Here is a 27,774-nt window from a genome sequence, read left to right on the forward strand (position 1 = left end):
AGAGGCCGCTAGAAAGGCTGCAACCACCAAGTACCTGCAGAGGGTCAGGCAAGTCCTGAGGAGTCAGCTGAATGGTAAGAACAAGATCCGGGCCATCAACACGTACGCCCTGCCCGTGATCAGGTACCCTGCTGGGGTAATAGGCTGGCCAAAGGAGGAGATAGAAGCCACTGACATAAAGACAAGAAAGCTCCTTACCATGCATGGAGGGTTTCACCCCAAGTCCAGCACCCTGAGGCTGTACGCTAAGCGGAAGGAAGGGGGCCGGGGACTGGTGAGTGTCAGCACCACAGTCCAGGATGAGACAACGAACATCCAAGAATACATTGGGAAGATGGCCCCAACTGACCGAGTGTTCAGTGAATACCTCAGGCAGCAGAAACCCAAGAAAGAGGAGGGAGACGAGGAACCATCATGGAAGGACAGGCCCCTGCACGGTATGTACCACCGGCAGATAGAGGAGGTGGCTGATATCCAGAAATCCTACCAGTGGCTGGACAAAGCTGGACTGAAAGACAGCACAGAGGCACTAATCATGGCAGCACAAGAACAAGCTCTGAGTACAAGATCCATAGAGGCTGGGGTCTATCACACCAGGCAAGACCCCAGGTGCAGGCTGTGTAAAGATGCCCCAGAGACAATCCAGCACATAACAGCAGGGTGCAAGATGCTAGCAGGCAAGGCATACATGGAACGCCATAACCAAGTGGCCGGCATAGTGTACAGGAACATCTGTGCCGAGTATAACCTGGAAGTCCCGAGGTCAAAATGGGAGATGCCCCCAAGGGTGGTGGAGAATGACCGAGCTAAGATCCTGTGGGACTTCCAGATACAGACGGACAAAATGGTGGTGGCTAACCAACCGGACATAGTGGTGGTAGACAAACAGAAGAAGACGGCCGTAGTGATCGATGTAGCGGTTCCGAATGACAGCAATATCAGGAAGAAGGAACACGAGAAGCTGGAGAAATACCAAGGGCTCAGAGAAGAGCTGGAGAGGATGTGGAGGGTGAAGGTAACGGTGGTCCCCGTGGTAATCGGAGCACTAGGTGTGTTGAAATCTCCCAATTCTTTGAATCTTTGGGCTGAAGGAAGGACAATACTCGGTGTATTTATGCTCAATCAACAATCATTTATTTCCATACAATTCAACACTTAAGAGCATAAGGACCATCATGATGGGGAGACATGCCTGAAGAGGGTCACAGCAAGTCTCAAAATGGTGACGGGTTGCTCAGCTTTTTATAGTCTCTAGTGGCCCCCACCTAGTCGTAAAAGCCTAAATATTAACATTCTTTCTCTCTTACGGCGCCTAAGTTATGACCTCGGCTCCCTGTCTTTCTGCTCTTCTGAAAGGTGGGGGTATGGAATGTGGTCTGTCTCTTCTATTATCGGCACAAGGTCCTCTGCACACAACATTCTCTTCATGATTCAGCAGTATGAAATGTCAAGAAACAGTGTAACACATTCAACAGTGTCTAGTAATGCAGGTCAATCCAATAGATCTAATGATTTTCACACTCTTTTAAGTCAGAAGTATACTGCAAACTAAGACTACATACTGATCACACACTCTATATTAAAGGGTATAATATGATCTACGGCAGTATCATAATTCAACTATTTTGATTACATACATAAGGTAACATATGATAACAGAATAATATCACAATTCCCCCTTTGATCTCTTTTCTCAAAGAGATCACTTACAACATACACTCCAGCATTGCAAGGTCCAGGTCTTCTTGATCCTGAGGCCCTCTGTCCCCCTTTAACGGGTGGACCATCTGTGGGATGACCTCTGTGTTCACGCAGTTCAGATGCAAGCAAAGTTAGATTCACAACCATAACAGCAGTTACAGATGACACTCCCATCACTACCAATTTTCCCACAGCTTTATTTTGGTGCTCCAGTTTTCCACCCCCTTTTTAATGCCACCTTATACCTTTCAAATGTACTTAGACTAGAACCTCTGTCTAAGGAGCTTTTAACCTTTATTTTTTATTGCTGCAGCTACCAGTGTCTTCCAGTTGGGTGATTCTCAGCTTTTTTCTTCGACCTCTGGGGTTAGACCACCCTTTGGTCATTGCACAGTTCTGGGGATTATTCTGCCCCGATTTCAAACAAGGATCTGTGTGTTTTGGGATCACCGCCGTGTCCCCCTTTTTGCCAAGAGTCTCTCGAACCTCGTTGGTCTGGTGTTCCTGGTTTTCGCCAACCCCTTCATGGTTATTGCTGTGTTTGTGGGATCCATCTTCTCCAGGAGCCCAACCGCCATGACACTTGACCCCAGTTGCTGTCTCGGCAGTCCCTACATCTGTCTCTGCTGTGAAGGGTCCTCACATCTCCGTGTCCCCGTCTGGTGTCTGTTCCTTTCTCTGCAAGAGACAGAAAACCAAAACACCTCTCTCCCTAGCCTTGATAATCTAATATTGTTATCCATTGTTCTTCTAATGATTCAAATTTGGTTCAAAATATTATGTTCAGGACCTATTCTAATCATAATCTATGTGTGTGTGAAAGAAATCAAAAATTAGTGAACCCTTTCTAAGTCTAACACATTATAAGCTTAAGTTTTACCATAGCTAATTTATTAAACACAGAAATAACGTCATAAGATGTTCATAAAACCATTGTTTGATGTTCGGACTCAACTCCCCCTTTTTGACACACTCCCATGTGTCAATTCATTGGAGCTAAACAATTAAAAGAGAAGGTTAGTGACATCATATCTCAGAAAGTATCAGAAATTCTTCTCTCGAGTACCGTTGCTCCAGCCTTGTCATCCCAGAGGATCCTCAATCCCGGAAATTTCCCTTCTCCTCATGTAATAAAGTCTATCATCCTTCCATGCCCTGGTAACTGGTCCATCCAGAGCTGTAACATTTTGAAATGTACATACAACAAGCCAAACCACACCTTGGTCACACCAACCCTTTTCTGCCCTGAAGATGTCCAACGCCATCTTAGTCTGGACCAGAGTGTAATAGTTTTGCAATTTTCATTAGTTTTTATTTTTATTTAGCTTCGACTTCAGATTTTCAATTTTATATCAGTTTTAATCAGTTTTTACCAATTGTTTGCTAGTTTAGTTTAGTTTTGATTAGTTTCAGTTATAGTTTTAGTTGTGTCTGCAATAATTAAGTGTAGCAAAATCCCAGTCCCATCATATCAGTCATGCTCTTGTGCTTATCCTTGGGTATTGTGACTATTAACTCTTGCAGCACCGGGTGCTCCTAATTTTGGTTCAAGTGAATTTATAAACTTTGTGAAGGGAATTGACTCCTCTGCACACTGGAATAAACATAATCAACATTTTACTGCGTGTTATTTCACCATATTATTGATTCAAATGCTCCATCCTTCCGTGGTTTGCGACATTATGTTTATCCACTCTGTCTCTAAATGTTTGAAGAATCTTCAAGTTTGGGGTCAAATTTTAAGAATTTGACCATAAGTGAAAGTTATGGTGTCATCACCCCCTTCGGGGCTTACCTTTCCCAGTTTTGATGATATTCCTCCCTATTCTTTGCAAATACCCCCTGTTGGTGGCGAGAAACTGTTGGTGTGGTCAAGTGGGTGCTATAGAAACAAAAGCTCAGGACAGAACAGTTATCAGTCATGTACTTCATACAAATTTTGCATATATTGAATTTCATATCGATCCTCTGAGTGTAATGGTACATTTTAATTTGAATTTATCCAAACTAAACACAATATTTTTCTTTATTTACTTTGCTCTTGTTCTTTTGCAGTACCACATCCTATCAAATGTCCCTGTCGATTATATTCTACTTTTAATACTTACTATTTCAAGTGAGAACCTAAATCACGTGGCCCAATGTTTATTATTGCATATCTCTATTCTGAATGTGGCAAGTCATTCATAGGTATTGTTAAAGTTTTGGCGATTTTCCTCTATAAAATTTAATTGACTTTTTACAGTGGCCTGCTATGGTTAATAGTAACATATTCCAGTCATGAGTGATATCAATAGTTTTTCTCCACTGTAGCATTTGGCATTCCCAATAATATTACATGATACCTTAATCAAAACACAGCTAATATAGCACAGTTTTCTTAATGCAAACATCAGTAACTCAGAATTAGCAACCAAAGTGTTAAGTCTGCAGTTCATACTTATGTGAAGCTACAGTCTCCTCCTCCAGTCTCTCTTATCCTCCTGCTCCTGAAAAAACAAAACAAAGCGAAGCATCCACCCTTCTCTTGTCCGCTGGGTGAATTGTTTATTGGCATTTACTAATCCTAAGGTGGGTGCAGTCATTGTCTCAGTATCAAGTCAGTCAAAACTTTTAGTCGTCAGTCCATCACAGTCCATTCACATGCATACCTCCATACACATTCATACCAGATGTTGCTGATAATGGAGTCTCACGCGCAACCTATTCGAGCATCCATCACCAGCAAGATGACGTCATCATTTTAAAGGAAAACAATTCCTTGTTGTTTTTTGGGCCGGATTGACTCGGTGCAATCCTTTTAGACTCAGAACTTCTCAGTGTTCCCTATAAGTGAATTTCTCCCAAGCCAATTACAATCATGGAGAAACACACTTTGCAACTGTTTTTGTAAGAATATTTCATAGCGCTTTAAATTTCAATCTTTCAGGCCTGGTTTAAAGAGCTGATTGTTAAATCATAAACTCACAAAATATCAACATATCACCACCGGTGGATCACACCTCTCAGATTTTCTTATCTCAGTGCACTGTAACAAAAACGAGAACAGACATAACCAACAAAATACTACTAAAATAACACAAACTAGGGCCCGTTGCAGACATGTCCAAGCATAAAACTATCCCTCTCTCGCTTACGAGAAAGAACACAAGCCAAAGCTCACTGATAACATCAAGCTAGCGCTAAGCAAAGCCACAAAATCAACCAGAAATTCACAGGAACGTTTTGCTTCCTGCCGGGACAATATTGTGTGGGAATGAGAACCTTTTGTTCCTCCTTGAATTAAATCTCAATCACAGAAAATGCTGTACTCCAACCTAAACTTACACTATTAATTCATCATTTTTCACTCTGTGCCACTGTTCCTCATCGGGGCTGTGTGAAGCACAGCAAAGAATTCAGTCAAGGCCTTGAGCCATAAACAGACATCACGCACAGACATTGTTTTCATAACCAAACCGTTTTAGACCTTATTCCTAAAATCTACATAAATGCCCTCTGGGTGACATATAACACATTCTAAGTAATCAATGGTAATCAATGGCTCCTCATAAAAATTATGTATTGGGATGTTTCTGTGCAGCATTTTGCATATCAGCATAAGCAAAGCATTCTTCATTGCATCAGCATTGTTCATATGATAATGCTGATGATACACAGTAACATATGATAACAGAATAATATCACAGGTGCGGTGACTCCCAAGCTAGGCGAGTGGCTCCAGCAGATCCCGGGAATAACATCGGAGATCTCTGTCCAGAAGAGCGCAGTCCTGGGAACAGCTAAGATACTGCGCAGGACCCTCAAGCTCCCAGGCCTCTGGTAGAGGACCCGAGCTTGAAGGATAAACCGCCCGCAGGGGCGTGCTGGGTGTTTTTGTTTCTATATATATATATATATCTATATATATATAGATATATATATATACAGGGAGTGCAGAATTATTAGGCAAGTTGTATTTTTGAGGAATAATTTTATTATTGAACAATAACCATGTTCTCAATGAACCCAAAAAACTCATTAATATCAAAGCTGAATGTTTTTGGAAGTAGTTTTTAGTTTGTTTTTAGTTTTGGCTATTTTAGGGGGATATCTGTTGTTACGGCCCTAGCAGGGCCTCTCTCTCCTATGTGGTGTAATGTGGTGAACCCACTGAGATGGGATTGGCAGCTCCCGCAGGAAATGCCTAACCGTTGCTACGCGGTTTGGTAGGTGGAAAGCCTGCAATTTCGTCATGACACGGCTGTGGACTCGCTTTTGGTTATGGTAATTTGACAAACCATGGGTTTGCATTTATGGGAGGGGGTGTTACGGCCCTAGCAGGGCCTCTCTCTCCTGAGGGTGCCTGTGTGGGCGTGTCCCACTACCTCCTGCCTGAGATGCCACCTTTCCCGCCGGTACAGCTGATTCCCATCAGCGATTAAAGGTATTTAAGCCCAGAGCAGGGTGAGCTCTGGGCCAGAGTGCCATTTTGTGTGGGCCCAGCTAGTGAGCTGAGTGTCTTGTGGTGTTTCCAGCTAGTGAGCTGAGTGTCTTGTGGTGTTTCCAGCTAGTGAGCTGTGTTTGTGGTTTCCAGCTGGTGAGCTGTGCTTTCCTTTTGACTTTTTGCATTACCGACCAACGCCTGAGTTTTGTTTGTGTTACTTTTATGGTGATAGCGGCTTGTCCGTCTCTTTTAGTTGAATTACTTCAATAAAACTGTTTCATTTTACTGTTTCGCCTCCTTGACTCCTTTTTCTGACCCGGTCACTTTTGTTACCTCCCCCTCCCCGCCTAGACCCCCCCAGGGGAACGTAACAAGTGGGGGCTCGTCCGGTCTAGGAGTATGATTCTCGCTTGGGGTGCGAGAGGTCCCGGGACCGTTGAAAAGGGAGTTTTGAGTTGGAATTGGTTTTTGATTATCTTGCTGTTTTCACCTTTAGAGATTCAACTTCCCAGTTAAGTTAGGTGAGTGTCCAGCTGAGCTTATTAAGTTCTTTCTTCGGGCACTATTTTGTTATTTTGCCTTTTTTATTTTCGGAGTAATCCTGGGCGGGGATTAGTTCCCTGTTGGGGGTAGGCAATTCAGGGCCCCGGTCGCTGAAGTTCTGCCTTTCAAGTCGCCTCGAGCCCGGCACGCTCCAGAAGATAGGTAGGTAAAGGTTGTTGTGCTTAGGAACTGGGTAAGTTGTATTTGTTAATGTGTGTGTGTGGCAAGAGGTAAGTTGGTCAGTTAAAGTAAGTTGTGTAGTTTTCTGTTAATTGTTCAGTAGTCGCGAGTGAGCTGGCAGACGGGTGTGGTAGTGTCCTAATTAGGGTGTGTTTGCTAAGCCTTCTCCGCCCCCGAAATGGATGATACAGCTATCAGTGCACAGGTGTCTAGAAGCTCGTTTGTGGGCAATAACATCCACCTGGTTCCCGTTTTCTGTGAATCCAGTGTTGAGAGCTTCTTCGGTGTGTTTGAAAGCATGGCAACTGCATTACAGTGGCCTGAAGACATGTGGGGGGTGATGTTGCTGTGTAAATTCACGGGTAAGGCTCAGGAAGCTTGTTCTGGTCTGTCTAGGCAGGACGGCCTAGTTTATGAAAAGATCAAAAGTGCCGTCCTCCAAGCCTATGAAGTTGTACCTGAGGCCTATAGGCAGCATTTTCGAGGTTTGGAGTTGGCACAGGGTCAGTCCTATCTTGACTTCGCTAGGGACAAGGCGAAGCTTTTTGATAGGTGGTGCTCTGCAAGCCAGGTTAACAGTTTGGGGTCGTTACGTGAGCTCATGCTTGTGGAGGATTTTAAAAACTCTGTTCCTGAGTGTATTGCTCTTTATTTAAGTGAACAGAGGGTTTCCACTTTACAGCAGGCTGCCATACTGGCCGATGAGTTTACCCTAACTCATAAAACAAATGCGGTAGAATGTGACATCCCTTCTCACTATAATACATCTTGGAGAGCTAGGAGGGAGCCAGCTAACGAGGCTGAAAAAGTTGTGGTTTCGAGACCCAAAACGAAGCTTTGTTTCTTCTGCCACAAACCTGGACACCTTGTTGCTAACTGTTTGAGACTGAAATTCAAACAGAAAGCACACTCAAAGCAAAAAGGGCCTGCTTTGAGAAAAGTCAGTCGTGGCTCTCAAACCGACAAGGTTGCCAGGCCTACTAAGAGGCTACACTTGGAGCATAATTGCTCAGTAGTGTCATGTAGTCAGTGTAAGAGGTCAACTAACCCTGAGCTGCCGCTGGTTGACCTTTTCTCCGGTCCTCAAAATGATTTGCGGGGAGAAAGTTCATGTTTACAACCACCATTCAGACCTGCACCCCTTGCTAACAATCATGTCTGTGTTTCAGTGAAGCCTGCTAGCTGCCTGCTGGGTTCTCCACACGTGATGGTTCGAAGCCCTGGCTATCCCATGGGACACTGTTTCGAGGGTCTGGGGCCACTCTCTGGTAATGTGGTGAACCCACTGAGATGGGATTGGCAGCTCCCGCAGGAAATGCCTAACCGTTGCTACGCGGTTTGGTAGGTGGAAAGCCTGCAATTTCGTCATGACACGGCTGTGGACTCACTTTTGGTTATCGTAATTTGACAAACCATGGGTTTGCATTTATGGGAGGGGGTGTTACGGCCCTAGCAGGGCCTCTCTCTCCTGAGGGTGCCTGTGTGGGCGTGTCCCACTACCTCCTGCCTGAGATGCCACCTTTCCCGCTGGTACAGCTGATTCCCATCAGCGATTAAAGGTATTTAAGCCCAGAGCAGGGTGAGCTCTGGGCCAGAGTGCCATTTTGTGTGGGCCCAGCTAGTGAGCTGAGTGTCTTGTGGTGTTTCCAGCTAGTGAGCTGAGTGTCTTGTGGTGTTTCCAGCTGGTGAGCTGAGTGTCTTGTGGTGTTTCCAGCTGGTGAGCTGTGTGTCTTGTGGTGTTTCCAGCTGGTGAGCTGTGTGTCTTGTGGTGTTTCCAGCTAGTGAGCTGAGTGTCTTGTGGTGTTTCCAGCTAGTGAGCTGTGTTTGTGGTGTTTCCAGCTGGTGAGCTGTGCTTTCCTTTTGACTTTTTGCATTACCGACCAACGCCTGAGTTTTGTTTGTGTTACTTTTATGGTGATAGCGGCTTGTCCGTCTCTTTTAGTTGAATTACTTCAATAAAACTGTTTCATTTTACTGTTTCGCCTCCTTGACTCCTTTTTCTGACCCGGTCACTTTTGTTACCTCCCCCTCCCCGCCTAGACCCCCCCAGGGGAACGTAACACTGTGTGTGCAGGTGACTATTACTGTGCATAATTATTAGGCAACTTAACAAAAAACAAATATATACCCATTTCAATTATTTATTTTTACCAGTGAAACCAATATAACATCTCCACATTCACAAATATACATTTCTGACATTCAAAAACAAAAACAAATCAGCGACCAATATAGCCACCTTTCTTTGCAAGGACACTCAAAAGCCTGCCATCCATGGATTCTGTCAGTGTTTTGATCTGTTCACCATCAACATTGCGTGCAGCAGCAACCACAGCCTCCCAGACACTGTTCAGAGAGGTGTACTGCTTTCCCTCCTTGTAAATCTCACATTTGATGATGGACCACAGGTTCTCAATGAGGTTCAGATCAGGTGAACAAGGTGGCCATGTCATTAGTTTTTCTTCTTTTATACCCTTTCTTGCCAGCCACGCTGTGGAGTACTTGGACGCGTGTGATGGAGCATTGTCCTGCATGAAAATCATGTTTTTCTTGAAGGATGCAGACTTCTTCCTGTACCACTGCTTGAAGAAGGTGTCTTCCAGAAACTGGCAGTAGGACTGGGAGTTGAGCTTGACTCCATCCTCAAGCCGAAAAGGCCCCACAAGCTCATCTTTGATGATACCAGCCCAAACCAGTACAGTTCAGCGTTTAACACAATAGTGCCCTGCAGACTGTTCACAAAGCTGAGGGATCTCGGACTTAACAGCCGTCTGTGTGCATGGGTGTTGGACTTCCTCACTGGCAGAACTCAGGTGGTGAGGGTGGGCAGGTGCTTCTCCAACAGTATCACCATCAACACAGGAGAACCTCAGGGATGTGTCGTCTCGCCACTGCTCTACTCCCTCTACACTTCAGACTGTGTGGCCACCCATGGCTCCAACACCATTGTGAAGTTTGCTGACGACACAGTGGTGTTGGGTGCCATCTCCAACAACGATGAGGCGGCCTACATGGATGAAGTGAAGAATCTGGCATCGTGGTGCCAGGACAACCACCTCCAGCTGAACGTCAGCAAGACCAAGGAGCTGGTGGTGGACTTCAGAAGGGGTCAGCACAGAGACTACAAGCCCATTATCATCAATGGAGCTCCAGTGGAGAGGGTGCAGTCCTTCAAGTATCTTGGTGTCCACATCTCCTCAGACCTGACATGGGCTGCCCACATTCAGGTCCAGACCAAAAAGGCCAGGCAGCGCCTGTATCACCTACGACAACTGAGGAAGTTCAGGGTCTCTCCAAAGATCCTCAGGATTTTCTATACAGGCGCTGTGGAGAGCATCCTCACACAGAACATGACATCGTGGTTTGGGAACAGCTGTGTGAAGGACCAAAAAGCTCTCCAGAGAGTGATCCGTACAGCAGAACGCTGCTGCAGGATTGCTCTCCCCCCGCTTCAGGACACCTACATCAGGACCCGTCCCATCCTGGCAACAAACTGTTCCAACTTCTGCAATCTGGTAGAAGGTTCCGCATCTTCCGGGCAAGGACAGAGAGACTCAAGAGGAGCTTCTATCCCCAAGCCATCCGTGCTCTAAACACACACACCCGCCCTCTCACATCATCTATAATTGACTGAGTCAGGACTCTTCCAGACACTAAACCAAGGAACAATGTACATTTCAATTCCTTTAATTTTAAATATGTTTATATTATCTATCCTGTAAAATAGTCAGATGTCTATTCATATTAATGTACAGAATTCACCTGCTTGCTGCTACTACTGCACATTCACCCAATGTATATACTACATGGACTGATGGACCACAGGTTCTCAATGGGGTTCAGATCAGGTGAACAAGGTGGCCATGTCATTAGTTTTTCTTCTTTTATACCCTTTCTTGCCAGCCACGCTGTGGAGTACTTGGACGCGTGTGATGGAGCATTGTCCTGCATGAAAATCATGTTTTTCTTGAAGGATGCAGACTTCTTCCTGTACCACTGCTTGAAGAAGGTGTCTTCCAGAAACTGGCAGTAGGACTGGGAGTTGAGCTTGACTCCATCCTCAACCCGAAAAGGCCCCACAAGCTCATCTTTGATGATACCAGCCCAAACCAGTACTCCACCTCCACCTTGCTGGCGTCTGAGTCGGACTGGAGCTCTCTGCCCTTTACCAATCCAGCCACGGGCCCATCCATCTGGCCCATCAAGACTCACTCTCATTTCATCAGTCCATAAAACCTTAGAAAAACCAGTCTTGAGATATTTCTTGGCCCAGTCTTGACGTTTCAGCTTGTGTGTCTTGTTCAGTGGTGGTCGTCTTTCAGCCAGCCTTTCTTACCTTGGCCATGTCTCTGAGTATTGCACACCTTGTGCTTTTGGGCACTTCAGTGATGTTGCAGCTCTGAAATATGGCCAAACTGGTGGCAAGTGGCATCTTGGCAGCTGCACACTTGACTTTTCTCAGTTCATGGGCAGTTATTTTGCGCCTTGGTTTTTCCACACGCTTCTTGCGACCCTGTTGACTATTTTGAATGAAACGCTTGATTGTTCGATGATCACGCTTCAGAAGCATTGCAATTTTGAGACTGCTGCATCCCTCTGCAAGATATCTCACTATTTTTGACTTTTCTGAGCCTGTCAAGTCCTTCTTTTGACCCATTTTGCCAAAGGAAAGGACGTTGCCTAATAATTATGCACACCTGATATAGGGTGTTGATGTCATTAGACCACACCCCTTCTCATTACAGAGATGCACATCACCTAATATGCTTAATTGGTAGTAGGCTTTCGAGCCTATACAGCTTGGAATAAGACAACATGCATGGAGAGGATGATGTGGACAAAATACTCATTTGCCTAATAATTCTGCACTCCCTGTAATGTTATCATTGTTATTTTGGTTCCAGGTGGAGATGTGTGTGTGGCAGGTCATGACAGCGGGCCAGTGTTTGAAGAACAGCCGAGCAGTTTAATTTACCCTGAAGGCCTGACTGAAGGCAAAGTGACCCTGAGCTGTCAGGCCAGAGCAAATCCAGCTGCTGCTTATAGGTGAGTCTTACACACTCATTCCCTGTGGAGCCCACATTTTATAAAATGAGTTGGTCTTCAAAGTTTGTTTTAGGGTACTTACTTTGATTCCTATATTAAATTGCTGTCTTGCTGTCTTATGGTACAAAGATGGCGCCGGTGAGGTCGGCTGCCGTGCTGGATGCTCTGCCCCAACTTCTCCACTTTTTACGGTTTTTCCTCACTTTTTGCTATATCTGCCATAATCTTGCACGGGCATCATGCAAAACACACAAATCCACTACAGTAGAGACACTTTGGTTTCTATTGGTCTACAATACACGAACATTTCACCATGTTTAACTCCGGACCCAACCTGGCCAAAGGAGATCCTGAGAGAGAACAAAGGACGCGACCCTAAGCGACGGCCTCGAGGTAAAAGAGCCGGCATCAGGAACAGGCTACGGGCTCGCGCACACTGCGCACCCATGCCCAGTATCCTGTTAGCCAATGTTCAATCCATCGAGAACAAGCTTGATGACCTCAGAGCCAGAATCAAGTTCCAGAGAGACATTCGGGACTGCAACCTCCTCTGCTTCACCGAGACTTGGCTGAACCCAGCGATACCAGACCACGCCGTGCAGCCGACGGGGTTCTTTTCGGTTTACCGCATGGACAGGACAAAGGAGTCGGGGAAGAAAAGAGGTGGTGGAGTGTGTTTGATGGTGAACAAGAGATGGTGCGACAGCACAAACATCTCCCCACTCACACGCTCTTGCTCGCCCAATCTGGAGCTTTTGATCGTCAAATGTCGCCCTTTCTATCTCCCTCGGGAATTCAATGCGGTCATTGCCTGCACTGTTTACATTCCGCCTCACGCGGACTCGGACACTGCCTTATGTGAGCTACATGAGGCTCTCACACATCAACAAACACTTCACCAAGATGCCGCACTCATTGTTATGGGAGATTTTAACAGAGTGAATCTCAAACGGACATTTCACAACCTTCACCAGCACATCAACTGCCCCACCCGGGGCACGAGGACATTAGACCACTGCTACACCCCGTTCAAGAACTGTTACAAGGCTCAGCCCCTGCCGGCATTTGGAAAATCGGACCATGCCGCCATCTTCCTCATGCCTGCTTACAAACAAAGGCTAAAGCAGCAACCACCAATCAGGAGGGAGTTCGCTCGCTGGACGGACCAATCAGTGCCCGCGCTGCAGGACGCACTGGATGACGCAGACTGGGACATGTTTCGGCGCAGCTCTGATGACATCAACATGTTTACGGAAGCGGTTGTGGGATTTATCGGAAAACTAGCGGACGACACAGCAGAAAGAACTATCATCCGAACGTTTCCCAACCAGAAGCCGTGGGTGGATAAAAACATCCGCGATGCTCTGAGATCACGCACCGCTGCCTACGATGAAGGGCTCGTCTCCGGTAATATGGACCTATACAAGGCTGCATCCTACAACGTGCGCAGCGTGGTCAGAAAGGCAAAGCGGAGCTACGGGGAAAAACTAGAGTCACAGCTACAACAGTGCGACTCTAGGAGCCTGTGGAAAGGACTGCGGACTATAACGGACTATAAACGACCAGCTTCTTCAATGATGAATGCCGATGCTTCACTGGCTGATGAGCTGAACACGTTTTATGCTCGCTTCGACGCCGCAGCAATTAAAACAACAAACGGCTGCGCGCGCTCGGAGTGCACCAGTGAAGGAAATGCATTCGTCATCACAGAGCATGCCGTGAGGAACACCTTCAGGAGGGTGAACACCAGGAAGGCAGCAGGACCAGATGCAATCCCTGGCCAGGTCCTGAGAGCCTGCGCTGACCAGCTAGCACCGGTGTTCACGGAGATCTTCAACCTCTCCCTGGCCCAAGCTGTGGTTCCCACGTGCTTCAAACAGTCCATTATTGTTCCTGTTCCAAAGAAACAACGGCCCGCTTGCCACAATGACTACCGTCCAGCAGACTGACTTCAATTGTGATGAAGTGTTTTGAAAGACTGATGAGAGATCACATCACTTCTTCACTTCCTGCCACCATCAACTCACTTCAGTTTGCTTACCGGACTAATCGTTCCACAGACGATGCCATATCTCACCTGCTCCACACATCCCTGAGTCACCTGGACACTGGCAGAGGGAATTATGTTAGGATGCTGTTCGTGGACTACAGTTCAGCATTCAACACAATAATTCCCTCTAAGCTTTTCACCAAGTTGACGGATCTAGGACTCAGCTCATCACTGTGTCAGTGGATCCTCAACTTCCTCACAGACAGACCCCAATCAGTGAGAGTGGGAAAACAAGTCTCCTCCTCCATCTCACTCAGCACTGGAGTGCCTCAGGGCTGTGTTTTAAGCCCCCTGCTGTACTCACTGTACACTTATGACTGTGTAGCCACATCAGACACCACCTCCATTGTCAAGTTTGCTGACGACACTGCTGTTGTGGGCCTGATCTCCGACAACATCGAGACGGCCTACCTGGAGGAGATTAGGAACCTGGAGACCTGGTGCCAGGAGAATAACCTCCTCCTAAACATCAGCAAGACTAAGGAGCTGATCGTGGACTTCACTACAAAGCAGGCGAGGAATTACAAGCCCCTCATCATCAGTGGCACGCCAGTGGAGAGAGTGGACAGTTTCCGATACCTGGGTGTGCACATCACTCAGGACCTGTCACATCAACACCCTGGTTAAGAAAGCCCGTCAGCGTCTCTTCTTCCTCAGAAGACTTAGAGACTTCCATCTGCCACTGAAGGTGCTCAAGAACTTCTACTCCTGCACCATCGAGAGCGTCCTGACGGCAAACATCTGCACCTGGTTTGGGAACAGCACCAAGCAGGACAGACGAGATCTGCAAAGGGTGGTGCGCTCGGCCGAACGCATCATTCAATCTGAGCTCCCTGACCTGCTGTCCATCGACACCAAGCGGTGCAAGTCCAAAGCTAGGAAGATTATGATGGACCTCTCCCATCCCAACAATGGACTCTTCTCACTGTTGAGGTCTGGGAAGCGCTTCCGCTCCCTTAAGGCCAAAATAGAGAGAATGAGGAGGAGCTTCTTCCCCCAGGCTATTCGGGCCCTGAACCAGGTGTAGGACTGGACTCTCCCAAACACGTCACTATAAGACTGGACTCTCACACACGTCACCACACGCACCACCACACATTTCCTATAATCCTATAATTTATAATCTTTATAATCTTTATAATCTCTTCTGCTATTTGCACATTCTTTACTGTAAATTCCTAAGTTAATTTGTAAATTCTGTAGTAAACTGTAAATTGTAAATATTGTAAAACTTTTCTTCTGTCATTTAATGGTCGGGCATTGCACAGCTACAAGCATTTCACCCCCATGTCATACTGTGTATGGTTGTGTGTGTGTGACAAATAAAATTTGAATTTGAATTTTATTTTGGTTTAGAATGGGGCGAATAATCTTTTGATCCCCTGGTGAATTTGTACAGTGGGGAAAATAAGTACTGAACACGTCACCAATTTTCTAAGTAAATATATTTCTAAAAGTGCTTTTGATATGAAATTCTCATCAGATATCAGTAACAACACATCCAGTCCACACGTGTAAAGAAATCAAGCCACAGATGTCCATGCAGTGCCTTGTGACCTCCAAACATGGTTCATATTATTGCATTCAAAAACTTGATCTTGAAGTTTTGGTCTCATCTAACCAGACTCTAGTCAACCAACATTTCACAGGCTTGTCTAAATGTTGTTCAGCAAACTTTAAACACACTTCAACATGCTTTTTCTTTCAGCAATGTTGTCTGGAGTGGTGAGTGTGCATATGGCACTTAAGTGCATTACTTATTGTTTTCTTTGAAACCGTTGTACCTGCTGATTCCTGGAGCTCTCCACAGGTTGTCTTTGGCTCTGGGACAACCCTTGTAAAAATTCTTTTCACTCTTCTTTTTTCAGGGAGCACCTGGTCATGGCCAGTTTATGTCAAAATGATGTTCTTTCCACTTGTGGACTAACCACTGCCATCAGTATGTTTTGCAATAATTAGGTTGCAAAGACCTTGTGAGAGCTCATTGGTTTTACAAGCTGTTTATTGTGTGCATTGGTAATGAGACACCTTTTTATAGGTCTTCAGTTTGGACTGAACTGTACTTCACCCACATTTGATGCAAAAGAGCTCACTGCTTTGGACCAGTAGGTTCGGCTATGTACAGGAGAGGCAAACTGAATGAGACTCAGGCAACTGTGAGTTTTGAAAACCGCTGGCTTGTGTATTTTTACTCATTCAGAAAATAAAAGAATGAAAATTAATAACAAACATACAAAAACTTTTCAAATGAAAGTATCCCTTTTTGGTACCAGTATTTTTCTTCAGTGACCCTGTGGTACAATCACAGTAATCACCTAAAAAAAACCTTACCTGGGTGCACCTTTCTAAGTGTATAATCAGGGTTCAAGTTCAAGATAAACCACAATTTAAATTACCAAAATCCAAATAGCAATGTTCATCTGCAACTTCATAGACTTTGTTAACAAATTGCAACAACCATTGAGTTGGAAAAATAGATCCAACCACCCACACCCACTTCTCTTCCTGTTCGTGGGGATGTATAAAGTCTGTGAAAAGTCATTAAAATAAACCGTCCGTAAGTCCAGGGGGTTTGTGTGAAGAAGGGGAACAGTAATATCAAAGTGGCGTGGTGTGTTTTTTTGTTGCAGCTGGCCTACCACACTCTGCTGTGCAGCACAGAACAAAGTCAATTGGTCCGTCAACGGGGTTGGCTTGCCATCGATTACAGGATCCGTTGCAATGCATCGATAGGACACAAAGGAAAAAATCTGACCTGTCAACGCCAGTGTCATAGGACATTAAGTTCCCATATAATCACAGATCACAACTTGCTATCACTTAAGATGTACTATTTGTAACGTTACCCATGTTACAAATTGAAAATAAACACACAATCTGTGCAACAGTTTCAAATGCTTTTTTTTCAATAAGTAAAATAAAGTTTTTCGCAAAACATTGTAAACAATTTCCTAATAAATACTAGAACATTTTGCTTACAATGAACTCATGAAAAGTGCAGATAAACAATAAACAATTAAAATGCTCACCGATCTCAAAAAAGAATGGCGCAGGAGCGCGAGATGGCGCAGGAACGATGAAATGGCGTTGTCTAATCCCCGACCTTCCCTGACCTAACAATGTAAAAGGAACCAAACTAGTTACTCGTCTTACCAGTACACATGCAATAAAACAATTTTTCATAAGCAGCAAGTGCTAACTCTTCCGTTTACATCACTTTTCCCCCGTACCTCGTTTCAGTGAATCGCCGTCTCTTTTTCCTCGCTAGCGTAGTCATGGGGTAGAGAGGAGGACAAACCTGCGCTCTCTCAGCCGGAGATGGTGTGCGGGGCACTGCACCACGTTGCAGCAGCTCATTGGCTAAGAGCAACCCACGTTTACTTCAGAACTCTTAACTCTTTCACTGCTGAACCTACGGCTCATTCACTATAAACCGAGTGTGACTGCTAAGATTAATAGTCTTTTTTATGTTTTGGTACATTTTATCCAAGCCATACATATGGGTTAAACAGGTGTCAGCATTGACTGATCATGCTGAATCTATGATTTGAAATGTGTTCCTCATTGGATTCATCCTACCGTGCAAATAGACTTGGACACAGTAGCCGATCTCTTACAGAACCTATGATATATTTGGGTGGATCGGCTCGCTGAGGCCAGACTCAGACTCTGAATTTCAGTTATTAGTTTTACTACATATGTTTTCAAGTGTTAAGTCCTCATTTTGACTCTAATATTTACATTTTCTCCAAGATCCAGTCGTTAGACACATTTTTGTGTTTCTGTCCTTTTATATTGATAACTGAGCGACTGGAAAATCACAAAATAGCCAACTAATGTAAAGCTGCCTGTGACCAAGTGGGTGAGAACACCACTTGTCTATATTCTTAGTTAACATTCTTGTTTTGATTTAGCCATATCTCATATGTATTCTGTAATATCAAACATTAGTGGTGGCCCGCTTGAAGCTGCCGCTGTGTGTGTCAAAAAGAAGCACTGTGTGGAGACTTGATTCGTTTGGCCAGAGTCCGAAGCAGTTACGTTCTAAATAAAGCTTTGGACGTGACGTCCAAAGCTTCATTTAGAACGTAACTGCTTCGGTGGTTTATAGGGAAGTGAATCATTCGCGGGATTCGTGGAGTGTTTTGATGGTGAGAGACAGCAAACCACTGATTATTGTATTGAGAGATTTGGAGCCAGCGAGGAAGAGAGGACATTCTGTTGTGTGGGAGTATTTTGAGTTGATTTTTGTCAGTTTTGGTTGGGTTTTCCAGCTTTGTGTTCTTGTTGTTTGTTTTTGTTTAGTGCGTGTTTATTTTTTCTGAAAACGTGAAAAACTTAACATGTCAAAAATCTGCTTTTCATAATATAAATATCATTAAATAACTTTAGAAACACATCCATTTGACTCTTTTTATTTAATGTAATAAAATATATTTTATTTTAAAAATAATCTTAAAATGTTTTCTGGCTGATAGTCTGTGGGACCCAGGAAGACCGTACACCTGCATCTCTACAGTTTCTGTGTGAGAGGATTTTCTTCAAAGGAGAAATCATCTCAGCCATCGCACGAAGGAACAAATTCTCTTTTTAAATAAAAATTAAAAAGGGTTTCCTTAAATGGATCATGTTTTTAATTTGCAAGTACATATGCATTATCTCTTTCCAGTTCACAATCAATCTACCCCCAGGTCAAAAATATGTATAAGAAAATTGGCCTAATATAATATTATTTATAAACATACTGTACCTGTCCAGCTGTCCAGCGATTAGTGCATGGAGGCAGGACCTCACAGCAGAAGCATACTCAATAATGTGTTGTACATTATTATATGTATATTTCACTTATTGTATTTACCAACATCAAGAAGTCAGAAGTAAAGAAAGACCATATCATGGTGCATGTTTGAACAAGGGAACTTTATTGATCACAATAATTTATTAAATAAATAAACAAACAAAAACATGTTCAAAGCAACACAGCGGTGGCCCAGTGTCAGACAGAACTCCACTCTGTAGCGTACGCAGTCATAATGAAGCAGTTGGTTTTATTTTGTGGATTCAAGCTGCTCTTCATATCTTTGGCCACCAGATGTCGCCAGAGAGGACTGTGTTGAAACGCTTCGAGTAATGAATACGTGCTTCAATAGGGCTTTGGAGTTGACGTCACGCCGCAATGCATTATGGGAGCGCAGCGACATTTTCGGGGTCTACGAATCAAACCAAACACACTGTGTTGGAACGACGACTACAAGAAAGATGCTTAAAAGCAGCTCAAAAGAGAATGAACTGTATAGAGACCGATTGCGTCCAGAGGCGAAGTGGCGGTACTTCAGAACAGAGGCGGAGCCAGACATTTGAAACACCCGGGGCTTAGCCCTAAAGGGTAGTATGCATGTGGGATTTTTTTTTTTTTGGGGGGGGGTTAGAAATGACTGAAAGATTAATAGGCTGTGTTTTGAGTTTTGTTCAAAAAAGAATGACTTCATATAGGAAAAATATATATATCACATATGCAGGACACCTTAAACTAGTTTTTTAATTAAGCAGCAAGGCAGAACAAAGTCGGGGCTGCATCAAGACACGAGGACTAAACCCCAATTCAACCAGACCCAGAACTGATCCAGAATTAAAACAGGACTACAACAGTTCAAAATCAGGACTACTGAGGACTTAACCAAGACAGAACCAGAATCAGAACTAGATGATAGTAGCACTAAAAATCATCATAGACCTGCACTACACTTATTTTTTTTTAATTCTACAAAGTCCACTATTTAGATTGAGAAACGTTTATATAATTATTCAGCCTTGTTGTATAAACAAGCCTGCAAAACTTAATAAATACAGAATTTGAAAAATAGCAAACCTAAAAAGAAACACTAGGTACGAGATACATGAGGACCTATGATACGGTGATACTTTTGGTAAACAACCATTTGACTAACATGTGAGTCTCACCTGCTCTTGTTCATCTCTGTTCTGTCCTCATTCTCCTCTCTCTCCCTCTCTGTGCTGACAATCATCAAATATACAGATATTTACAAACTCTTCAGATCAAAACACAAACACTTTTTTAATTGTAACATCAAATCAGACTAAATGTTTATTTTTTTTAGATTGATAAATATAAAAAACATATTTGTTAACTTTAAGAGTAAAGAGAGAAACTGTCTGTATTTCTTAATTGTAAATGGCACCAAATTGCATTCAAAATTGAGCCACACTTATGGAGCTCCACAGTTCTTTTCCTGGTGTTTTGGTTGACATCGCTTGGTTTTCCCATTTCAAAAAAACAGGCTCTGTGTTTTGCCTTATATGCATCCACAGGTGTGCCACCAATTTACTCACATGGACTCTACGAACCAATCAGAAGCTTCTTCAGCTCAGAATGGAATCGTCTGGAGTTTCTTATTAATTAACAATAAACTTTGTGTATATGTACTCCTAAATTTGATGAAAGTGATAAAAATAGACAGATCCCTCTCTCTTTATTCTGACATTTAACTAATTCAAAAGATATTTCAATATTTATCTAAAACAAAAGTTTACTCTAAATTGATGTTGTACAGTAAAAATGTTTTATGTTTTCTCCCTAAAGTGTAAATATCTGGTTACAAATGTGAATATCCTGCTGTGTACTGAAATCCCTCTTGTTTTGCATAGAAATATACTGAACAACATACAAAGCATAATATATAAAATAACATTTACCTGAGTTTTTTCTTTGAAAGAAGCCTCTAATGTCCATTCTTATATTTCAGTGCATTACTGAAACCGATTTAGTCGGGGAGGGTAAGACCTGAAAATATGAAATAAACACACGTAAGCTAAGACTCTATTAAAAAAAAATAGCATTTGTTCGGCTTTTCATTTCGCCATTTGTTGATTCACTTGAAGAGCAAGTAACGTAATATTGGTCAAGTGATCAGTTTGATATCAATCTTTCGTGATGCACCGTCATATTTACATTATTTGTACGGTACAAATGATTTGCTTTGGTACCTGGTCAAACTTAAGCTCTCCTTAGTATGGCTGGCTCCGTTTCTCCAACAGCGCACTCACAGGCAGCAGCTGCCCCGCCCCCTCGCTCAGTCGCTTAGTGCCTGAGCTCGGATCATACCAATATTAGGGGGGAATTACGCACAGTCGTAAATTCCCACAGTGTGCACTATGTGCTTCGAATATTGTGTGTACTTTTTGTTTTATACAGTTGTCAGCCAGGCATCTAACTATGAAAAAATTACACTCCAAAAGACCCCGGGCTTCTGACAAAACAACCCGGGCTTAAGCCCAGTAAGCCACCCCCACGCTCCGCCCCTGCTTCAGAAAGCTTCATCTGGCCGAGTTTGGTTATGTTTTCCACTTTTACAGGTCATATCATGTAAAATCTTGGTTTAAATCGATTCTGACAGGTTTGTTAAGTTAACATGTTTTTTTTTTTCATTTCAACTGTTAATTGGTTTAGTTTGAACTCACCTTACCTACCAGTGTTCCAGGAACAAAAGGAGGAAATGTAGTTTTACTGTATTTATAGCTTCCTGGTTAATCTGAGGTCACAGGAAGACACCAGGTGAAGAAGCAGGAGAACCTTTGTAATTTAATAAAACTGATTTTAGACTGTGTTTATAGAGAAATTGATTTGTTGTAATACGTATCGTGTCTGAGTCCAGAAATCTATCTTACCTATCTAATGGAGTAGTCCAGGGTGAGATTGTTTAAGTGGACCATTTAAGCAGAAAAGAACCAGGTCAGTGTAGCTGTTTACATTTTCACCTTCATTTCCATTGAGTTAAGTTCAGTTATGTTTATTTGAACTGAGTTAACTATGGAGTTGAGTTTCTTATTAATTTTTGTAAATATTGTTTGGTCACAAAATGGTGAATAAATCACTCGCTACACTGGACAGCATCAGTCTCCTGCCCTTCTTTAGCTGCTAAGGTCAAGTCCTTCTGGAAATGTGTCCACTCCTTTATGAGTGAGGACATGGATCGGTGGGTCAGTCAGCAGGATGGGAGGAGTTAGAGAGCAACTTAGGGTTTGTTTGAGAAAAGCTGGCCGTGAGTATGTTAGTATCACAGACCCCAGTGACTGACTCAGAGTTGAAGTGAACTTTTTTTCTGCAACAGGAAGCCAGAGTTGCACCATCTCAGGTTGAACAAACTCAGTTGTTAGCTAAACCTGCCCAGCCATATCTGTGACTGCTCCATGGGCACACAGCTAATCTGTGAGAGCTGGATTTTTTTTTAACTCAGTGACATCCAAATCAGTTTGGATCTTTAAAGTCAAATGTTTCTTTTTCACTCCATTAAAATGAAACTACCATAAAATTTGAATTAATTTTTTATACTACAGGATAAAAAAAAGCCTGAATCAAATGATTATTTCCATTTATCATGCAGGTGGCTTGTGAATGGGACTGCGGTTCCACTGAATTTGGACCGATACTCCCTGGTGGCTGGCACCCTGGTGATAAGCAGCCCCGACCCCATCCGGGATACAGGCTCTTACCAGTGTCTAGCTATCAACCGCTGTGGCACCATCATTAGCAGAGCAGCCAACCTCAAGTTTGGTTGTAAGTAATAAAGACCTTTTAGTCATTTTACTTGTTTGAGCTGCCTGCTTTAAAAACATGGCAGAAAAGGCACCAGACAAAAACACGAGTTTACATTCTTTGTCTGCTTCTGGATCAGAGCTTGCTGGTTTTAAGACTTTTCTCTGGGTTTTTTTCAGCATTTATTACTTATTTGTCTGCATTTGCTTGTTCCAGACCTCCATGACTTCCCTCCAGATGGCAGAAGTCCTCAAACAATAACTGAAGGTCAAGGAACGTTCTTGGCCTGCCAACCTCCTCCACATTACCCAGGTACCTCTCTGTTTCATTGTTCTTGAAAATGATAATTTATTATATATATTCTCAGAGAGCCACAGAATAGTCCTGTGTGTGGCTGGAACATTAGTTTTTTCTTTTGCATCATTTTCCTTGACTAAGAAAAAAGAGTCGTGCTGCAGCTAGCCACTTCACCACTAGTGCCCAGGGCCAGAAGGTGATTAACAGGTCAGAGGGGCAGAATATGACAGTAAATATGAAATGAAATCTCTCACTGATACATTGTGACTGTTATGATTGTGACTTTTTATAGTGAAATCTGAGCGCTGACAGAATGAAATGACTAAAGTGACTGACGGCGATTCTTTTCTTCTCTAGCGCTGTCTTACCGCTGGTTTCTCAACGAGTTTCCCAACTTCATCAGGAAGGATGATGGGCGCTGGTTTGTGTCACAGGTCACGGGGAATCTGTACCTGGCCAAAGCTGAACCTAATGACACAGCAAACTACTTCTGCTTCACAACGATCAACATGGAAGTTAGCACGAAGAGCACATTCAGCAAGGCCAACCAGCTCACGGTAGTCCCTGATGGTATGAAAGACCTACAGCTGCATCACTCGTCTCTTAGCACCCTCACGTATAGTTGTCCCGCTGTCTGTAGTTGAGCATCAATTATTCTAAAAACATAGGATAACAGGGTGTTGTTGTTCACTGATAGCCCAGTGCAACGTCCACTTTTAAGTTGTGGCATTAGCTTGCCTGTTATCAGTTTACTAAAGGCTGAAGCAAAGTCGACTCAGAGACAGCTGCTGACTTTCTCCTTCTCATCAGTAACCCTGCTGGTCAGCCCATGGAATACTGGCCCAAGCCTTCCACTAAGGATCTCATTTAGACTGAAAGGATTTGGATTTTTACAACACTAAAAAGAGGTTATGGCACAGAATTAAGTGATAATCTAATCTAAGAAGATTTGCTTTTTCATTCCAGCCAATCCCAGGAAGTCAGCTCCAACCATTAAAGTGCGCTTCCTAGCAGATACCTATGCCCTGGCTGGACACACCACCCAGTTAGAGTGCTTTGCTTATGGAAAGTAAGTGTCCATCGCAGAAATTGTTGTGTGATGCTTCTGATGTGTCTTATATTATAGAGTGATGCTGTTCAGCTGTTCAGCTGTAGTAATACATGTCCAGGCATTTTTACATCCTCATACCTCAAACCTAATTATCACTCTCTGATCGCTGCACTGCATTCTATTGACCTCTTACTTCCATCTCTCAACTCTCGCTTTGCTTTTCATTTTAAAGTCCAGTTCCAAAAGTGCGGTGGAGGAAGGTGGATGGTCTAATGCCATCCAAGGCAGGCCCCACTGTGGAGGGTCCCACCCTGACCCTTCCTGAACTCTCCTTTGACGATGAGGGCATTTATGAGTGTGAAGCCTACAACTCAGAAGGAAGGGACACGTACCAGGGACGCATTAATGTCCAAGGTGACTACAGGTTCTTCATTGTGCAGCAAAGCATGTGTCATTTCATTTTTAATGCACTCGTGTTCATTTTATAGCTCATGTGTATTTGTTTTTTCTTGACTTTCTTCTCGTCCAGCTCAACCAGAGTGGTTGCAGGTGATGACCGATTCAGAGGTGGAGATTAGCTCAGATCTTCAGTGGAGTTGTGTGGCTGCTGGAAAACCTCGACCCTCTGTACGCTGGCTACGCAATGGACAGCCACTTAGTACACAGGTAACACAACAAACACACACACACACCTGACCATAAAACTTCTGAAGAAGGCATTTGGCATGACCATGTGGGTACAGTTATCCTTTGGACTCGATTTTGAAGCAGAGAGATATTTCTTTGATGACGACCTCTCAGCCCATCATGATGGTACTGTGGGCATTCCAGTAGTTCCAGCTGGTGGCAGCATCAACCCTTGGTGCTTTCTGTGTTGTTCCTTAACCCTTTAAAGCCGGTCGGAGCGGCACGCTCTGTTTTGCGTAACTATTTTAAAATCCCTGTAGAACCGGAACCGTGTAAGCTAGCGCAATAATTTTTATTGCATATGAAACCGGATGAGTTGTTACATCTTATGCCATCAGCTTGTCCTCGGTCACGGTTTCCTTCCACATAAAGCTTTGCAAAAATGGAATAAAAAGCGCTTGCAGCAACAAAAACATAATATTCCAGAAACACGCTTTGCCGATCCGATCAGCTGTTCGTAACACTTCCCACATTGAAAAAGACGTCAGCGCGAACGATCGCATGTCTGCCATTTCCTGCCCGAAACCGGAAGTGACGTCACATTCGTGAAAAATGTAGTTTTTTTGCTTGTAGGCCTTAAAAGCCTATACTGGTGTTTTTATAAGTCATGTTTGACTTTATTGCTTTTCTGAATAGTTTCTGTGATGCTTAGAACTCGAATTGCACTGCTGGAAATAGTTTATTTTGATGCTGTTTTCTTTGCAAATTTGCATCATAGGATTGTTTTTTGTTTTTCCTGCAGTATATAAAAATTGCTGTATCTCCAAAATAAAACTATGAAGACACTCAAAATAAATTCCCTGTTGTTGTAAACTATTTTTGCAACTTTTTTGTATTTAAAGTTTTGAGGGATAAGCCTCTTAAATTTCTCCAAGTAGAAATATATGTAAAAAAAACAAAAACGATTTTCAATTTTTTTGTAGTTTATTGCACTTTTTTGTAATTAATGTAGTTACTATGGACTTAATGCATACACATTATTAAAATATGGGCTATAACAGTTGTATTGATGTATAGCAACTTGAAATGCTCCCAAAAATGGCACTACAACATGTAAAAAAAATAATATAAGCTCTGGCGGACTTGGTTTTATGGTAGGTCTTAAAGGGTTAACATCCTAACAAATTTCCTCTCATGGGTGGGTGACAGGTTGGATTTTCAATCAGATCAATTTAAATTTTTAGTTTTTATTTATATAGCACATCATCACAACAACAGTTACCTCACCTACAGTACCCTACAATACAATGTCAGTAACGTAGTGGGGATGGAGCTGGACTCTCTTAGTGTGGAGTCTGAGAGGCGGATGTTGTCCAAGATAAAGACAATGCTGGACAACACCTCTCACCCACTCCATGACGTGCTGGCCAGTCACAGGAGCACACTCAGTGGGGGACTGAGATTACCCATGATGCACCACTGAACGACATAGGAAATCATTCCTGCCCGTGGATATCGCTGCACCACTCCTCCATCTAATAGGCTGTAAACACTGTAATAGTTACACCTTTTTGCACACGCTCTTTTCTTACTCGCTAATGTTGCTCTCAACTTTCTTGATATTTATCTATAACCACCTCTGTCAATCATTGATATTTATTATTGAGTGATTTGTATATATTGTGCTATTTCTTAAATTTGTAAATCTGTAACATATTGTATTGTTAAATAGTTTGTTGTCTGTTTTTGTTACTGTACAGGAGCAACTGTAACCCACATTATTTCCTTAGGGATTAATAAAGAATTCTGATTCTGAGTACAACAGCAAATCAGAATAACTTGTATTTATATCCAATTTCTAGAACTGACCTCAAAATCTGCAGTTGTTCAGAAATGGCTTCATTAACCTTCTGGAATAGTGTTCTGAAGTACCAAGACCTTAGAGATATTGTAAATTTGAAAACTCCTTAAAATGGGGCATGGGGTTTATGGAGAGGGCACATTGTGGCATAACTTTCATAAGTTCCTTATTTTTTAGGGACTTCGTCTTGATCCCAACCATGGATACTGCCTCTTAAAAGCAGTGAAAAAAGGAGCCAAAGCATAATCAGACAAATAAGGAAAGCTGTGCTTCAGTTAATGATTCGGCCTAAGAACACCTGCGTGTATGAATATGGCTTTTGTCCTTTAATAGTTTAATTGTTACTTTAATTATTTCTGCAAACAGTGAGCTGAATAATGCAGTACTGTACAGCATGCTTTGTTACACATGTCACAGATCGGTTTGTGCTTTCTGTAACTTTATCTCTTCTTTACCTTCTTCGGACCTCAAGGATCGTGTGGAGGTGAATGGAGTTCATCTTAGAATCATCAACCTTGCTCTGGAGGATTCTGGCATGTACCAGTGTGTGGCTGAAAACAAGCATGGCACCATCTACTCGACCGCTGAGCTCAGGGTCCAAGGTAGACAGAGACTTTTCATTCTCAAGCCAAGTAGTCAAGTTTTTATTGTCAACCCAACAATATACACTCAAGTATACAGTCGGATGAAATATCGTCCTCCTATATCAAAGGTGCAGACTGTAAAATGAAAGAAATTCAAATACATATGTACAACTATACAGAAACAAGATAAACTACGAATAAGTACAACAGTATTGTACTTGAATAGAAATAGAGTAAGAATTAGTGATGGGAATTCCAGCTCCGGCTCTTTCGGCTCCCAGCCGGCTCTTCAGGTTGTTTTGTTACTTTAATTAATTTATTATCAACAACAATATAAAATTATGGACAAAAGGAATTACTAATGTAAAAAAAAGTGGTTTTATTTATATATGTTTTTATATAAATATATACGGTGGCCCCTAGAGACAAAACACGTACAAACTCCAAAACACATTTCTAGAGTTAACTGAACTTCCAAAACAGAGCTACCTAGATCACTTAAATTACACAACTGAAAGCATGTGTGTATTGTGTGTGTATTTATACACAAGCACTCATATATATTCAAATAATTAAAAAAAATTTAACCTGTTACTACCACACACCAAATCCGGTCGTTGGTACTTCCCGGCTTGTGTAGCCACTCGGTAACAAAAGCTCCACACTGCCCCCTAGCATCCTGGAGCACTTCTATTGGGTTTTGGAGGTTTCACATGCTTCAGAGTTTGTACGTGCTTTGTCTCTAGGGGCCACCGTAAGTATACTTTTATTTATTCACTCCACATAAAATGCAATAAACAAATTATAAAATACAAAGACCAACTGTTTACATTTCAACTTTTAACTATTTAAAT

General features: G+C 43.0%; 1 protein-coding gene and 1 long non-coding RNA gene across 3 annotated transcripts in view; one reads left to right on the forward strand and one right to left on the reverse strand.

The window, feature by feature from the left end:
• cntn2 (contactin 2) overlaps positions 1–27,774 on the forward strand; it is an 84,852-nt gene that overhangs the window by 26,372 nt on the left and 30,706 nt on the right. The window contains exons 1-9 of one of the 2 annotated variants that reach the window (XM_040045287.1): positions 11,794–11,896; positions 15,985–16,102; positions 22,349–22,521; positions 22,717–22,812; positions 23,155–23,367; positions 23,764–23,866; positions 24,081–24,262; positions 24,378–24,514; positions 26,809–26,938. In XM_040045287.1, coding sequence (XP_039901221.1) covers positions 16,086–16,102; positions 22,349–22,521; positions 22,717–22,812; positions 23,155–23,367; positions 23,764–23,866; positions 24,081–24,262; positions 24,378–24,514; positions 26,809–26,938 — 1,051 coding nt within the window. In that variant the 5' untranslated portion in view covers positions 11,794–11,896; positions 15,985–16,085. Of the gene's footprint in view, positions 1–11,754; positions 11,897–15,984; positions 16,103–22,348; positions 22,522–22,716; positions 22,813–23,154; positions 23,368–23,763; positions 23,867–24,080; positions 24,263–24,377; positions 24,515–26,808; positions 26,939–27,774 lie in introns of those variants that run through there. The other variant, XM_040045285.1, reaches the window with a different exon arrangement.
• On the reverse strand, positions 1,304–23,330 carry LOC120742162. Its single transcript, XR_005697796.1, has 4 exons — positions 23,321–23,330; positions 21,840–21,842; positions 15,568–15,571; positions 1,304–3,032 (listed from the first exon to the last, which is right to left on the reverse strand). It is a non-coding gene; the product is annotated as an uncharacterized LOC120742162 (long non-coding RNA).

This window comes from Simochromis diagramma, unplaced genomic scaffold (assembly GCF_900408965.1).
Source record: "Simochromis diagramma unplaced genomic scaffold, fSimDia1.1 OVJJ01000761.1, whole genome shotgun sequence".
Lineage (NCBI taxonomy): Eukaryota > Metazoa > Chordata > Actinopteri > Cichliformes > Cichlidae > Simochromis > Simochromis diagramma.